The sequence below is a fragment of the Nycticebus coucang genome, chromosome 1 (assembly GCF_027406575.1).
Source record: "Nycticebus coucang isolate mNycCou1 chromosome 1, mNycCou1.pri, whole genome shotgun sequence".
Taxonomy (NCBI): domain Eukaryota; kingdom Metazoa; phylum Chordata; class Mammalia; order Primates; family Lorisidae; genus Nycticebus; species Nycticebus coucang.
In genome coordinates, this window is record NC_069780.1 from 34,226,422 (window position 1) to 34,244,349 (window position 17,928).

A 17,928-nucleotide genomic window follows, 5' to 3' on the forward strand; every position below is an offset into this window, starting at 1 on the left:
TTGGTTTTTGGCTCACTAAGTCCTACATGTATTAACTGTACTTTACTTAAAATATTTTCTCTAAGAAATAGAAAGTGGCTTTTTTATCTTTTCCAAATGGGATGGCATCTTTGGCTTAATCTTGGATGTCCTAATAATTCATTGGACTTTGTTATAAGTGAGCTGTATCAGAAATTATAGTCAAACTAATAAACTTCGGAGGTCCTATCACGCCACCAGTCATTCCAGTGAGAAACCGTGCAGACCCTCGGTGCTGCTGGAGTCCCAGCTCACCCAGGCATTAAGAACCTCTCTGACTGAGACAGAAGAGGATATGGAAATAAGGGAGAAAAGTTTTAGCCATTAACTTGAGGATTTTGAACTTTGATTTTTCCCCATATGCCTATCATAGAACACTTTACTTAGAAAATATAAATGTTCTCTCTGTTTGAGGTAATGGATAACTGTTTAATAATACCCTTAAGTGTATTAAAAAGAGATTAAAGTGATTAAAAGAGAAAAAGTGATTAAAAAGATGTGGAAATTATTTCATCTGTGTTTGAGGTAGTCTTAACTCTGGTCTCTAGTTATGGGACATTTTTAGCTTCATTAAGCTGCCATAGCCATACATAATCCATTCTATAAAACTATGTGATAGAATGTTTATTTCTATATTTCCAGCTAATACAACATGAGATCTTAAAACCATCCCTAGTTTTATAATTGGTAAGTACTCTTTATCAGACGTTCCTGGCATCTCTGGGTTCAAGAAGCAGAGGAGAGAACCACTTCCCAGGAAGTGGATTTGAGTTTACTCAGAGCCACGTAACTGTGCTCATCTGCAAATGCAGATAAAGCCATCTGTGGCTTCTTAATGAATTATGAAAATGAACCGATACCCTAAGCATGTTGCTACTTTTATTTTAGAACATTTTAGCTTAGAGAAAAGATTATGGGAAATATGGTACCTGCATCTGAGGACTGGGAAGAAGTTTGTGGTGAGTCTTTGAAAAGAGCTTTCCATAAACAAGCTACCTTCAGTAACAGTAAACCTCTTTAATCATCTCCTGGTGATATTGTCTAAGGGATTTCCACTCCGTCTGCGAAATCAGACCAAGTCCAGTTAAACTCTGAGTATTTATGAGTCTATGAAAGTTCTTCCCATAGCAAAATGTAAGAAACTCTGAATTCAAATTTTGAAAGACAAAAATTTAATATATTTTATCTTATTATACATTTTCCCTAAATTACAAAGTCAATAGCTGCAAATATATTCTGCTACAAAGCTTTCTGTAAGAAATATCTCTATATGAAAATACATCTCATTAACATTTCCTGTAAATAAATTACTTTGAATAATAACTTTTGAAAGGGCAAACATAAGGGAAATGATGTAGAAATTGGATTTTAAATGTAACTGCTACATAGGAAATGTTTGACTGAAATGTTCCGTTTTCATGTCACCAAGCTTACAGCAACCTGTTTATACAAACTTTAGCTCTTGGATAATTTAGCTTATAATTTTTGTTTTTGCAGGAAACATAAATCTTAATCATCCTAGTAAATGTGTGTGGGAAGCTAAAATTCTTTAATACAGTTACAGACTCAAATTCAGTTACTACTGGGAGAACTTAAATTGGAGACTGCAGATGGAGTTTAAAAGAAAATTAAGGGGTGACTTGTGATCTCTAAAAGTTTAAAGTAACAACTATAAGGTAAAGTTTTTTTTTTTCTTCAATGCTCTCGACATGATATTTAGAACTAAGATAAGTAAAAAAGCAGTAAATTGGTTTCAAAGAATTTAGGAACTGTGGTTTCTAAAGATTAGCGATATGTAGGTTTTACAAGTTATTCTATTTATATTTCTTAACCTCAATGTCTGAAGAAAACAGAAACTATGTCTTTGGCAATAAAACAGCTGTTGCAGAAAGAGTTTGGGATAAAAAGCTCATATGGTGCCATTGTTAGTCAGGAGCTTCTGGAATCAATGGAACCTCCCTACGCTGTCTACCTGGAGTGTCCATTTCATGAGAACTCTGTACACTAAAATTATTTTAGGACCTCAAAAGTATAAAATAAATATTTTGAGGATGGTAAGGCCAAGTGACCTCATACTGAATTCATCTGTGTGGTAAATATTATGATAAAAAATCCCATGGAGATCTTTCGTTTGTGTTGTAAAGCCTCTGGTTTCAAAGATGAAAAGTCAGCCCATGCTTCAGACATATGGTCTTTGTGTTGCAAAACCTGGTTAATTGACAAAGTTTTCCCCATTTTCCTGCTGTGCTTCAATGTAGAACATTATAGCTCAAGTCTCTTTACTGCTGAGTATGTAAAACTAATTATATTTACCAGTCTAATTTTATGAAAACATAGGCCATGGCAAAGTTTAAAAAAAAATGGCAATCTCTTCATTAGCTTTGTTTCCAACACTTACTGGGCATCTTTAATACATTGTCATTCATTTAGAATCTGAAGGTACTCTTTTTGTCTTATACCAGTTCTAATTAATTGATAGGCAAAATTAAACTTTTGAAAAATGTCAATAGCAGTTCATGGAAAAGCAAAGTTGTCTTGGTTGTGTTTCTTTCTTTCTTCTTTTCCAAAATCCTTGATAAAACACCTTTCATGATTTTGAAATTATTAAAAAAAAATGACTTTGACTACTTTTTTCTTATTTACCAAAGCCTTTAATTAGAATTAAGATTCCAAATTTAAAGATTATTTTGTACTGCAAATTGTGTTGTGTTTTTATGTCCTATTTAACAAATCAAATTATTTTAGTGCCTATTGTATGCCCAAGTATATAGGAAGCATTTTAACCATAACTTTGAATAGAAATATGGCTTTAGGTTATTTTTATAGGCAGTCACCAATCTGAAGGAAACTTTTCCTCTAGCACAACCTAAACTCTTGGAAAGTCCCGTGGTACTCATCAGTCATTTCCACTGTGTGCTTATTTTTAATAATTGTGTTTTCACAAATGTGTACATTATTTACATAAACAAGTTGCATAATGGAAACACAGTGGCTGTGTTGCCTTTGTCACCCCATGTAATCTACTCCGTTCTCTTTTTCTTTCTCTCTTGTTGTGATCTCCATTCTATCCCATTTCTTATATTAACCATCCTTTTGCATTCCAAGCCTCATTTTCCACCATGCTATAATGCATTAAATACACAAATTCACAGTCTGCTGTTGATGATTTTCCTCAGTGGTGATCAAATTTTCTGACACACATGGAGTCTGGCTTTGGAGGAATACGTTGCATCTTTCCATACTTTGCAAGACAGGCCCTTTGCACAGTCACATCGCTGGAAAATTTCCAGCCCGTGAGAGCCCTTCTTGCGCTGTTTAGTACAGACTTCTCCCTGATGAAGCACTGGTTTGCAGATTTTGGTCCAGAAGTGACGAGCACAACAAAATCCTTCCATGCAGTCTGATGATCGTAGGCAGGGGTCTCCTTCATGCCCTACAGAGAGGACGGTTGAAAGATATTAAAATGACACTGTAGGGGAAAACGTCTACTTTGTAAACAGAAGCACGTAAAATATTTTTACTTTTACTATCTTCTATGATGTTACTGTTTATAATGAAAAGTCTTAGATTCATACCAATTGGTTCTCCTTCTAATCTTATAAATCCACTACTGTCTATTTTCATTATTTGCCATCTGAGTAGGAAGTTTAATAAATAGCCAGGACTTTGCTTTATCTTTTCTTTACTTTGTGACCATATGCTTTTTGAATATTTCCCTGACTGTTATTTTTTTTGTTGTTGTTCCTACTATATGAGTGGGGGAAAAAAGTAAAAAGATTGCCTTCAAATTAATTCAGTACCTTCTTGGAAGGTCTAAACAAACATCTGATTCAAGAAGAAGGCTGAAATTGTCAGGCATTCCAAAGACCATGTATCATTAGAGTCTGACCAGGAAAACAGAAACTTTGAGTGTTCAGAACAGAAGATATTTAATACAGAGAATTGGTCACACAGGGGAAGGTGAGACAGCATAGAGATTAGTGGCCTTAAAATGCGTGTCCACACTTAGGGGGGAGGACCCAAGGGAGCAGGTGTCAGAATCTGGGGCTGGAATCACTAGCCTGCAACCCTAGCAGGCCTACAAGGCGGGAGCTAAAGCTGCAAGGAGACGTGGTGGTGGAAGTAAGAGAACATGTTGGCTTTTTCCTTCCTCTCCCACTTAATCTCTGGGAGACAACAGAGTCAGGAAGGGGCAATCAACCCATCTGAAGGCAGACAGCCTCAGGGGCAACCAAGAACTCATAGAAAATAGGGAAGCACAAATCTGAGTGTTTTATTCAAAACCCATTAAGCTAGCACATAACCTCCACATATCATGGTGGGTTGATATGTAATTTATATAGAGAAAAGGTTAGTAAATTTCTCTGTAAAGTGCCAGGTTTAAATACAGTAGAAACTCTGCAAATTGACAACCCAAGAAACTGTAACAAACTGGTCAACATAAGGAGCTAGACCTACTGCACTTATACACACATGTGGTACATGCTCCATCTATGAAAATTAGGTCAATTTAAAGAGGTGGTCAATGTAGGGAGGTGGTCACCTATGGTGTTTCTATTGTGTGTTAGGCTTTTGAGGCCCTACGATCTATGCCAAAATCCTCACCTGTTGTATTGCAAAAACAACTCTAGACAATGCCCAAATGAATGGGCAAGTCTGTGTTCCAAAAAAACATTGTTCACAAAAATGGGTGGCAGGACAAATTGGGCTCACCGATTATAGTGTGCCAACCTCTGGTCTAAAGGGTTCCTTATACCCCAGATGTAACAGCTCACTATGTAATCTGGACACAACTCACTAGCCATGCAGAATTCGATTTCTTTCTATCTGCCATCAGAAAATTGAATAGCCAGGTAAATAAAAATAATTAGCAAATTTGGAATTATCCTGTAACATAGTATCTGTTGGAATAAAGGAGGATACTTATGTAACAATAAATGCATGTGAATTTAGTGGAATAGAAATAGGAGATATGGGAAGGAATTTAGGACTTCAGAGAGGATAGAAAAAAGATAATTGAAGAGGAACTATATGTCAATCTCTTTAGCACTATCCATGTGACCATAAGTATTCTAGGCTAGACGAATAGGTCAGATAGTCTATGAAATCCTACCTCTTGTAAAATGTGAAAATGTGGAGAAATGGTGGTTTTGTGGTCAAACAAGCTGTGGAAATACAGTGTTTTAAAAAGGTAACCAGTTTTCCTTATTGCTAGACTTCTTAGCACCTCTAGGATGCCAATGTTCATTTTAAATTTGTAAAAATGGAGATATGCATTATTACAAAACTCTTGAACATAGGGTATTTTTGTTCACATACCATCTTGAAATAGTAGCACTCCAAAGAATGCAACTGGGAAATGCCTCCTTCAAAAATGAAGGTGTTTAGTGCATTGAAAATTTCACTACTAGTATTTAGGTTTCAATAGAATAATCTTATGCTGCCACATTTTATTATTAGTGTTTAGACTTCTCAAATACTTTGATACAAGGAAAGAGATTATATGGCAATACGTAACGCCATAATAAACCGATTCTTTTGGGAGATTAGTTTATGAACTGCATGTCATCTTCTTGTTTACTGAAATAAAGTTTCTAAATTTGAGAAGGTGAGAAAATGAGCCAAAGCTAATGATTTAATCGTGTCAGCAAACATTTTCTCATCTATGTTTTGGAATGCATTATCCTTTGATATCTGTGTCTGTATAGGAGGTTTCTTCTATTAATTAACTGCGTGTACAAAGGAAAGCCTGTTTAAAAAATGGCATGACTGATGAAAGTCATTCTCCAAGGAAGGTCATGACTGCAATTCTTACAATCTACTGCAGGACAATTTAAGATCTGCATGAAATTTCTAGAATCCTCAAAATAATAAAGTCTGTTAAAATGTTCTACTAAAATACCTTCCTTGTAATTTTTTTCTAAAACCAACAGAATTAATTACCTATAGTTTTCTGTTACCTCTTTATAAAACAAGAAACATACATAGAACTACAGATAGCCCCACCTTTTATATGTGCCATCTTGGTGTGTGGTCTTCCCAGATTCTGCCATCCCAAGTCCTGGTTGGAGTAGTGACCGTGGTTTCGATCTCTGTGCCGAGTGCCATCCAGAGCTGGGATGTGAGGAGTTAAAATGCTCTCAGTGACCGGGATGCAGATGCCTGGAGATGGTCATGTAAGCTGTTAGTCTTATGCAATTCTGTCAAGTGTAGAACTTATCCATGTAGTTTCCTGATGTGAAGTATGAGGCCATCTTCCCATCTGTCTGTTTATCTATCTTTAACTCATTATTTACTTATTTATTGAGACTGAGTATGGCACACTTTAGCCCTGAAGCCAGGCTTCCTTGAATTGAATCTTATTTCTCTCAAGATCAAATGACCTTGAGCAAAAATAGGAATAAAAATGGAATTAATTTCATTGCGTTATTATAAGTATATGAGAAATGCTTAGAATAATGACATAGTAAGGAATTAAATTTACGTTAGCTATCAGTACTTTAAAATCATGTAACCAGACATGTATCTTCTGGATCCAAGTTTCTTTTCTAATTAATAATATACTCCTAGTCTGCACCACAAACTTCTTTAATGATGTGAGGTCTCCTTTCCTTCACCTCATGGCTTTGGTTCGCATAGTAGATTTACGCTCAGAGGTCAGGACCAGTGTGGGGATATAAGCCTGATTATGTTGTTTTATATGACTAAGCATATATTTCTAATTACCCTCTGCAGTTATTTAATTTTTTATCATATGTTGTCTGCGATCCTTCATTTCATCAGTAATGTTGAATTGTCTGCCTATAAATTCATAGAGATTGGGTGAATCCAGGCTGGGAGATAGAATCCTGTGTTTTCATCTGGAGGAGCCAATCCCTCCACCCTGAGTGAGCTATAGAGCATCTTGGTATGAAACTGGAAGGGATATACTGCGTTACTAAATTGAATCAGGTTCCTTTCTTTGGTTCTTTTGCATGTATTCACTAATGTGTTTATCCAAATAGAACATCTAGCTGCTTATATGTAACATGTCAGCATGGCAATATCCTAGATCAGTCTGGAGAATCAGTCAAGAGAAAGTGATCAGAGTCCAGGAAAGCTAAAACTTGGGAGGTAATCCAGGGAACCTTACACCACCTAAACCAATCCTCAGGAGTGTGACTTCCAAGATAGCCTTCCTACATAAGAAAAGAACAGGCCCATGAATGCGTACTGAGCTTTTTTACCGTTATTGCAGCGGGTACCGGGGCAGCACATGCCGTCTCGGTGGCAGCGCTTCTTTTTCCTCCGGCACACCATGCAGGCTGAGGACCCTTGGTGGGGACTGTGGCAGTATCTCCCAACTTCACACTCCTTATCGCTACTGCAAGGGTAGGCCTGTCATCAAGTGAAACAACAGCAAAAGCAAAATGTTAATTAAACCCTGTTGCAGTTATGAGGATTCCTGGAGCGAGTCAAGATAAAAATTAATCACCATACGACCATCATGAACACTCTGAGCATAAACCTTCCATGTGACACTTATCCAGAGACTTGTATTGATTGTTGATGATCACAAAGATAAAATTGATGCTATTCATATATTTTCACTGACACAACTTGAAAGTTAGGATTTTGACTTTTTGTTGATTAGTAGAACCATCTCAGTGTCATTGGGGTCTTTTTAAAAAATTACTTATATATATATTTTTTCCCGAGACAGAGTCTCACTCTGTTGTCCTAGGCTAGAGTGTCATGGCATCATAGCTCTCAGCAACCTCAAACTCTTGGGTTCATGTGATCCTCTTCTCTCAGCCTCCTGAGTAGCTGGGACGACAGGTGCCCACCATGATGCTGGCTGGTTTTCTGTTTTTAGTAGAGATGGGGGCCTCACCCTTGCTCAGGCTGGCTTTGAACTCCTGAACTCAAGTAATCCATCCACCTGGACCTCCTAGATGCTAGCACTACAAGCATGAGCCACTGAACCCAGCCTTATTTTGCAGTCTTGGGCGAAGTTACAATCCTTATACTGCTGCTAATTTAAGCTCCATAGGCGATATTCATCCTACTCCATTTTTCGTCTCCTTTAAAGGCAGATGAGAAGAAGGTTAAATAAAACAACAAGGGCTGTGATAGAAGCCAAAACATATCTCTTGCCTAATTACGTCACAACTATTTTGAGAGTGACACCTTACAATTCCTGTCTGTAAACAGCCAGGAATAGAAACACTACCAGAATATTTGAGACAATTAACTGTTTGGGACTAATAGACCAAAGAGCAAGTTCTTTGTCCCAAACATGGTGACAAGTAGCAGTAGAGTTCTGAGTAGCCAGGAAGATCCAGCTACAACACTATGTTCTCAGGAAGCAAAAAAGCAGGCTCCTTATGTGCCAAAATAGCCCCACAGGGTACTGTGCCTTCAGCTTAGCCAGAAAGGACTTCTGTTCATACATTTCTCTACCAAGCAGTATGTTCAGAAGGCTACTTGGACACTGTCATATGTTCTTTCATGATATATATATGGCCCGCAGGCGGTATTCATCCTGAATATAGTGAAAGAATATATATGTGTATGTATATATATGTATATATATAAAAAATATGTTTTTGTTGTTTTTGTTTATGTACTCTTTGCTTCTTACAAGTTTTTAGAACTTTTAAAATGTTCCAGTTTCTCAACTGAGAGTTGAGAGGAAGATGTCACACCACGCATTAAACATAACTCATATTTGGGGGATATTTTTTTCTTCTGGGGATATTTTTCCCTCTGATTATCAGAGAAACACATGTTTTTTTAAATTGAGAAATGCAGCATATAAAAAGATTCTATGTACTCACTATTTAGTATGTAAGTGATATGAATATAAAAGTATGGGGTAAAACTTTGGTGACTGTCAAATAATTAGTGTACTTTGGGTGATTTTAGTATGAAATCAGGTTTGGTGGCCTAACTCTGCGTGCCTTCCTCACTCTTCCCTTCTTGCTCTTTCTCTCACTCTCTTTCACTCTCTTTTTCTTCCAGCATCTCTTCTCCCTCGGCCCAGCTTGTGCATATGTGTACACACATTCAGTCCTCATGTGGTTTCCATTTGAATCTGACATCTTCAGTTAGAAAAAGGAAATATGAAGTTTATGCATGAGTGTGAGGGGAAAATATACATATATATTTTAGCATTATTACAACTTCTTGTTTACCCTTAAAAGGTGATATCCTTAAAAGAAATACATAAAAAATCACCAACTTCAAATTGAAAGTGATTTTGAGGGATTACATAGTGGCAATATTTGATGTATACATTATAATTAGAGCCAGAATAAAGCCATAACATGAATTTGCATATTATTTTCCCACTCTGTAACTCCATCATTAGGCATAAAAGAATCTGCATGAGGTTGAATTACAAGAATTAGGCGCTTTCTCAAGAATCCAAGACTGATGAAAACAAAACAAATGTCACTTCCTGCCTTACCACACTCTTTCCCCCAAGCACTTTACCCCCTTCATATTTAAGCCCATTAATTTTAATTGAAATACGATTCACATGTTTCTGATTCATTTACATTTATTTCATCAAATTGTTTTGCAAGAAACATTTGATGTCTTACAAGTTTCTTTCCTTCAAAAATAGGACATTTTCTTTCAACGGAAATAAACAAGTCCCACATATACACATCTTGTGCTATTTACAACTCAAACAACAAATGCTCAAGAGATTCTGAATATAGAGTGATGGTTTTATCTCTAAAAAACAGTCTACGTGGTAGACTATGTTATTTATTAGTTGTTATTAATAGTTACTAATTTATAGTTTTTTGCTAAAAGTAGCAATTCACATATGGAGAAAATTGTGAAAAGTGCCTCCTCATCTCCCCATTCTCAGCTAATGAGAAATGGAAAATATTAAAATGACATATATTTGGAGCAGATGATATTAGAAAAAAAGTGGAATGCACAGTAGTCCTTTATTTAAGTCAGATCACAATAAAATTCTCATAATTCTTTTTTTTTTTTTTTGAGAGAGAGAGAGAGAGTCTCACTATGTCACCCTCAGTGGAGTGCTATGGCATCACAGCTCACAGCAACCTCAAACTCTTGGGCTCAAGCGATTCTCTTGCCTCAGCCTCCCAAGTAGCTGGGACTATAGGCACCCTCCACAACACCTGGCTATTTTTTTATTTCAGTTGTCATTGTTGTTTAGCTGACCTGGGCTGGGTTCGAACCTGCCAGCCTGGTGCCGTAACCACTGTGCTACAGCACTGAGCCTCCTAATTCACTTTTTAAAGAGGGATCCTTACTTTGTCCAGGACAGAATATGTATTAGAGATATGTAGTTTTATTATTAATATGTCACAATATACCTTTTAATGAACTTTTATTTAAAAAATGACACAGGCAGAGAAAATATACTTAAATAACTTTTTAAAGTATAGAAGCTTATGGATATGATCTTGCACTTGAAATAGAATCCTAAAACATAAATACTAAGATGCTTTCTTTGGAAATTAAAAAAAAAAATTTTAATAACTGAAATGCAAGGTTTTTTATTACACGGATTCTGGTATGCTCATCAAAGTCTTGGACCCAATAAGTAACCTTTATGTATGGATAAAATCAAGAAGAGGGGAAATAAATTGATTAAAGCAGGTTTTAGAGAAAGCAAGTGATATTTGGGAGCAACCCTTGCCTTCTGACATCAATGTGCCCCAGCTCCGAACTATTCAGAAATAAAGCCTCCCTTGGGATAACTGTTAGCAAGGAAACTTGGAACATGAGACAGTATGCATCTAACCCATTAATAATAATTCTCATATTTTAATAACCATAATGCATTATTTTTCAGTAAATACTTTTAAACAAAGCATTTTAACTCACGTATGAGGCCTCCACAGCTTGCCATTGAGTTTTTTTCCTACATTAACCCCTTTAAAGTGTCTTAGAATGATATGTAGGTCATTATAAAAGTTTTGAGATACACAAAAAGCAAGAAATGTAAGGTACATGCAGATAGAAACAAATGAAGCTCCTCCCAACAACACCAATAAGCTGAGAAGTTGGAATTTGCATAGGTGAGTCAAAAAAGACACTGTTGACTTTAATCTTAGAAGTGAAATAATGAACCATAACGCAGTTGGTCTCAAAACTTTTGTAGTAACCCATGTATCATAGGGAAAAGAGATGGAAACAAAAAGGAGAGACATGGTCAACAGCAGTTAGGTAGGACCATGAGGATGTGATGACTTTGGAAATGAAAGGGAATTCTATGCATTAACAAATGTGCTATTCAGAAACTTTCACATGGGAAATCTTTATTTTAAATTTAGTATGGCCCTCAAATGCTGTTGCATAGACCTCTCTGATGAGGCTTTTGTGACAAACAAAACGTAAGCTTAAGTACCTTAGTCTAAGTATCCATTTAGCAAAATCAATAATATACTTAACAGGTACTTATTTTAGAGGTGAATAAAAAGGCTAATTTTTATTTAACTTGATGTTGAAATTTTTAATAGTTTTGTTTAGGGGTCTTTATTTACTTGGACTTTAGATGAACAGACTAAATAACTTTTCTGGGTTTTTTGTCTGGTTTTTTGGAGCTATAGTAGTCTGTATGGAAAGACAGGAAATCCAGTGAATGAATTAGGGAGAGACCTTAGCATGCCTTTCCCATACTAAAAGGTCCCATAGTTGAATCAGAAATTCTGCTCTCTGAGCATCCATATATCCTTAGCTTTCACGTAGAATCATTCATTACTCAGCCTCAGTCACAATTAGGAGATGAATTAACTTGGGACACCTAATAATAGCAGATGATTGGCCATAAACTAAGTATGTGTGAGAACTAGCCATGATCAGGCCAAGAAAAAAAGATGTTTTGGCAAATCCCCTTTCTGGGCTAAAACCGGAGTGGTTTTCACTAATGGCAGTAATGGTTATCACTACAACCATGATGCAAACTAAACTAAACTAAAAAGAGTAATACATTGGCTTGACAATAAAGTCTATCAGAAATTAGCATTTCTTTTTAGTATAAACTGTTTTTAAAGTCCATTGTCTTTGTGATAATTCATAAAATTTTCACAATGTAGGGAAGGAAGGTTATGTAACTGCTGGAAATAAGTAATGCGTACTTAGTAGCAGAGGACCTATAGGTAATTGAGTTGGGCCTTGGCTTTCAGGCCTCACTGTAAGGTGTCAGGTCGAAGGGCATTTAATAGGGTGTAATGCACACTTAGTGACCTATGTGCTGCATTTGGAGTTCAGAAAAATAAACTTAGTCATGTCTCTTTCAAGAAATACCAACAGCATGTCCCGTGGCCTCTGTTAGTAAATACTAGAGGAAAACATTGACAACACTTCCTCATTTTATTTCTTGACAGCAGTCTTATGTTCATTTAACCTCAGTGTAAATCACAGTGATAAGCAAAAGGCCATTGTGAAAATAATGACAATTAAATAATATTCTAATGAAAAAAGAAAAATGTAATATAGTTATTCTATCTTATTTGAACTAATTAAGCCTTCTCCCCCAAATTAATCTCAAAACCGTGTGTGAAAAGGCCTATTAATTCTTCAAGACTTATATTTAGGGTAGAATTTATTCTTTTTTAAAAATAACTGTCCCTCTGTTAGGACATGCAAATGCAATAAGGAAGTAATCAGATCCCTAAGAATAATGAAATGAGAGAGACTGTTTTAGGTAGCTGGGCAGCTCTGGCTGTTGAAAAGACCTTTAGCCCCAAGTAAAACCTTAGTGTAACTCCCAGGTTTTCAAAATAATGATATTGTTCCTGTTTAATGATGAGAAGGAAGAAGGGAGAAGCATCACAAAGTGTTCATGTGGGACGGCCACCCATCCGGATTCATGCAAGACCGTCCTAGTTTTCTTGTTGTTGTTGTTTTAATCGGGACAGTCCTTTGTTTCCGCAAGCACTGTTTGTAACAATCTCAGATTGGAGCCAGAAATAAGTCATCAGTTGGGAAGGCAGGAGAAAGCCTGCAGGGGACAACCCAGCTGTGGAAATGAAAAACATTTCAGGCCAAGTGGATAGAGGGAGGTGCCAGCCCAGAGCTGGGGATAGGGACATTTCTGGGGTCTCTGAGAGTACAACAGAAAGTTGACAATTATATTTGGGAAACCAGATCAAACTGACTTGCTCTAAGTCCTTAGAGAGAAGATTAATTTCCTTTGTTACAACATTCTACAGAATAGATCTGTATTTCCAAAAACATTCAAGGTATGCTACCCTTAAGGTGGTCATGTCAAAATCATGCACTAAACTGGCAACTGCAGGAACTTCGGGGTCCTGTAACGCAATCTGGCTCTGTGCAGTCATACACTGTCCACCAAAGACTGTGCCATCTCATTTTTTTCTTTGTCTACTGTTACCTCTAGGGGAGAGGATGCATCTTCGAAGATTCCTGAACATAAGAAGAGGATTGAACTATATTAAATTTGAGGGGACGCGTCCAGCTATTTCATGATGTTCTCCATGAAGGCAGAGCTTCACTAAGACAAGTGGTTGAGTATTTATTTATTCCATATTCAATAAATATTTATTTAGCCTTTACTTATTGAATACCAACTGTCATCCAGACACAACTAATTCAGTGATCTGCAAATGTTTTGTCTGTTACCCCTAAAATAATTTTGAAAAACATATAACCTTTCACACATTTGACATTTAGAATTTTTCAGCATCTGTTTAAGATTATTTTATTAACATGATATATAATGTTAAATGTTTTATATGCTGTATATATCATATAGACAATGCCTGGTGTCTGTAAGATGTGGACCTAATATGATCTCCAGATAGACATGGGGCTGACCGGGAAACTGGTTCTCTGACAACAGTGTGACTCTAAGTAAAAAATTCACTGACAACAGCAATTATTTCCAGGAAGGTTACTCCTAGGACTTAAACACTGGGCTTAGGGGTGGGCTTGAGAATTTCTAAAACTATATAAAAAATAAAATAACACATAACAAACAGACCAGTGCACTTTGGGAGGAACACAGAGCCGGACTCAGAGCTGTCAACACACCCAGGATGGCTGGATTGTTTCATAGCCTCATGTGGTGTACACCTGTGTCTTGTTGGCAATGCATAACTTTGCGGAGTTTTTTTATATCTTGTATCCTGTGGATTTTTACAAAATGAATACTCTTCTTCCCCATATCAAGCATGATAAATAGATAAATGTGTGTTTTTATTATTCTCTTTTTTTGTATAGCATTAATGTCTTCTTTTTCAATGAAAATTACATTTTAAATTCAAAAATGCTGGTAACACTTTCAAATTGCTGATTAGAAAAAGACCTTTATGATTATAGTATTGGTTAAGATTGGTGAATATGTCTGTGCCCAAAATGCAAACACTCTGGAGTTTTCTTTTCGTATGAGTTTAAGTGACTATTGTTAACTTATAACATCATGGGTTTAGAAATGAGGGCATGAGATTCTTGTGAATATGGATTTGTATAAATATGTATATATCCATATACACATACAGACACTACGATATGTGTGTGTGTGTGTGTGTGTGTGTGTGTAAAATTATCTCAGGCTTTCTCAGGAAATATATCCAACATAGGTGTAACACAGTTTACCCACAGGAAGGTAGACAGGGTTATTGAGAACAGAGGAAAGAAGAATATTAATTTACATGTAAACCCTTTAAAGCACTTAATAATTTTCACTAGATGCATATATTCTCTACTAAAATTAATACACTGTAAAGAAGAACTACTTTATAAGATCAAAGTGAAATTTCTTACTTCTTGCTAATTTATGCCTTATGATACCATATTAAGAAAGCTTAGAAGAAAATTATTTTCCTAAAGTCTGGCCTTCTTCCAAGAGTATCAGGCATCCAGACTAGAGTTTCTCACGTAATTCAGGTAATGGATACATTAAAAGCCCAGACTTCCCCACTACACGATATATCAATGTAACAATATTGCACTTACATCCTTTAAATTTAAAATGAAATAAAATAAGAATAAAATTGTATTAATCTTAAAATGTAATAAGAATAAACGTTTTTTTGTTTTATATATTTTATACTCTATTAGAAAAATCAGACTACCAATGCAACATAGATATATACATTTTATATACATACGTGCGCGCGCACACACACACACACACACACACACAGAGTATGCCAAAAAATGTATACCTATTTTCTTTTTCTTTTCTTTTTTTTTTTGTAGTTTTTGGCCAGGGCTGGGTTTGAACCTGCCACCTTCAGCATATGGGGCCAGCGCCCTACTCCCTTGAGCCATAGGTGCTGCCCAAAATGTATACCTATTTTAAGAAAGGAAAGAACCTTATTAAAATTGTAATACTCAAGTCACATTTGACTTCTGCGATTATAAGAGATCTCAGGTACAAGATAATAAATGCCACTGGTATATACCGAGTATTACAATTTTAATGCAGTTTGTTCCTTTCTTTAAATGCATATACCTTTTTTGGCATCCTCTATACACATGTACAGATACGCACACATGCACATACAATGCATTGTTCCAACAGTTATTTAATTGGCTGATATTTATTGCCTTGGCTGATTTCATTTATTATAGAACTTTCAATCTGTAACTCTTCTCTAATCTTGTTTAATTCTTTTTCATTTCCACTAGGAATTAGGCCAGACAAGCAGTCAAATTGCCTCTGGCCACATTCTATTCTGAGGAAACAGCTGAGGAAAGCAGATAAAATTTTAAAGATTATATTTATGGTTGGGAATATAGATGAAAGCACAGCAAAACATAATCCTCAATATTTGTTCTACAGTGAAAGGACTTCCAATTTCTGTTTGAGAGAAGATATTTTAAGTCCCATGTAAATATTGCTTGAAAATTATTAAATGTTTCCAGTTGAGTTTAGAGTATGTAAACAAAAAGGCAAGAAGTGTTTTATTCCTCTGGGTGCGGAGAGGCAATGACTTGAGAGAAAGGTGGTCCAAACTGATTACCTATAGGGCTGAAGAAAGAAGTCTCCTCAGTAGCCGTCACCATGAAGATTAACTAAGAAACCTTTTCATTACAAAAGTAGGACAAGGAAGTGGTTCACGGTTCTACCGTAGACTTTGCCTAAGTAACTCATCTATTTCTGCCCCTGCCATTTGGAAGAAAATAAACAGTAGGTCTGGGAAGATTCTTGGACCAGAATGTTTGTGAAATGTCTACCTGAGATGTGGAAGGACTTAGATGCCAGGTATAGATGAAAGACTAACTCCTCGAACAAGCCGGCTGCTCTGCTAGTGAGAGAGAGGAATGGAAGTTCTCCCATAGGATCAGTTATTTCACCCTCCTGATTCTTCCCCTTCCCCACTAAAGTCCCTCTCTAGGTATCTCAACCCCGTATTTATATATGCTGTAAACTGGGTAAGGATCTGTGTCCCACGCTGGTGTTTCATTTTCATTTATTTGGAATGTTCCGTGGATAAGGCAGTTCTGACATATCAGTTTAGGTAAGGAAAACTCCCACTACACGTACATTGTCAATCTAATCATTTCTGGGTTTTAAAAATCAAAACAGATTACATTTGAAAGAGTCTGAATCAGTCTCAGTCTCAACTTAATGACAGGGTTAAAGCATCCTGGTAGAAGAGTTGCTTGAGTTCCTGACAGATGAAGTTTTACAATAGCCGACGCTACTCTTTTATTTCAGACATTTTCCAGACAATGGAGTCGAAAAGCCCAAGCTTAGGGTGTGTTCTTACTTTTTGTGTCTGATAATAATAAGATGACCACATGTTGTTTATTAAAATACTTTTCAAAATAATAATCAGCATCTCCATACACACATGGACTTGGTTCTCATCCTCCTGCCTCCACGAACCAGTTTAAATTCTTACTGTGTGGAAGAAAGAGGAGAGGGTCAACCCACGAGGGCAAAGGAAATTCATGTCTAGCGAACAACATCATAGAAAGACATCACTTATTGGCCTACCATCTACTTCGATCAAAATATTCTATTTAAATCCTTTGCTAGAAGATTGGAAGTGGAGGAAATTGTGAGCCAGATGATAGATACTTTGGTTTGTGCGACCCTGGTGTTTAAATCTCAGCCTCAGAAATGTGGTAGATCTTGTGATGACATACTCAATGTGTTAGTAATCCCCCAAAGAACACACTGAATATGCTGGTTCCCCACACCACCCACATCCAAGTACATCTGCTTTGGTGTGGTGACCAGCACATTCTCAGTAGTGCAAGAGAGGTCAGAAGATTTGTTACCAGATAAAAAAATGAAATCCTGTCTCTAGGTTTAAGTCATGTTTCCTCCATCTCATTGGTTCTTCTAGCCTGTGCAAAGAGTATGCTCCTCTGTATTTCTCCTGCATATTTTCTTTGCCCTTGTTGTGATTCAGTATCCCCAGATGTACTGGCACTGGACTTTTTTAACACCTCCATGTCTGGCCTCACAGTCAAGCTTTCTTTGCAGCTAACTTTAAAATATGAGATGAGGAAGGGAGAGTGGGAAAGAGAAGTGAGTGCAGCTAAGAAAGCCAGGATTCTCACAGGGATTAGGATAGCTCTGTCCTCTCTCAGCACAATTTGAGTGGTATTATGCTTAGCTGAAAAGCTGGGAAAAATTCATGAGCCAACTGGTTAGTGGAGTTATCATGTAAGTTTGTTAGAGTCAGTATGTAATTTTATATTTTTATTCAAAGTTTTAATCTCTTCATATGGGACAGTGAAATGAATCCAGAACTATTTGCTGAATGCTGTACATGTACAAAATCTGATCTGGTTTTGTTCCTTTGTTTGTTTGTTTTAACCAATAAAAAGGAAGCTATGTTACAAATAGGATGACCACAAAACATGTTTGTTTTACCATGGCATGTCCTTGCCCCCCCTTACCTTGTGTCCTACACTCCAGCTGCGCAGGGCTACTGCACAGACCTTAGCCACACT

General features: G+C 36.5%; 1 protein-coding gene across 1 annotated transcript in view; it reads right to left on the reverse strand.

Moving 5' to 3' along the window:
- Positions 1–1,173: 1,173 nt before the first annotated feature.
- The window catches only part of DKK2 (dickkopf WNT signaling pathway inhibitor 2), a 103,047-nt gene continuing 86,292 nt past the window's right edge, over positions 1,174–17,928 (reverse strand). The window contains exons 2-4 of the mRNA XM_053595036.1: positions 7,245–7,395; positions 6,025–6,180; positions 1,174–3,451 (exon numbers count right to left, since the gene is read on the reverse strand). Coding sequence (XP_053451011.1) covers positions 3,201–3,451; positions 6,025–6,180; positions 7,245–7,395 — 558 coding nt within the window. The 3' untranslated portion in view covers positions 1,174–3,200. The remainder of the gene's footprint in view (positions 3,452–6,024; positions 6,181–7,244; positions 7,396–17,928) is intronic.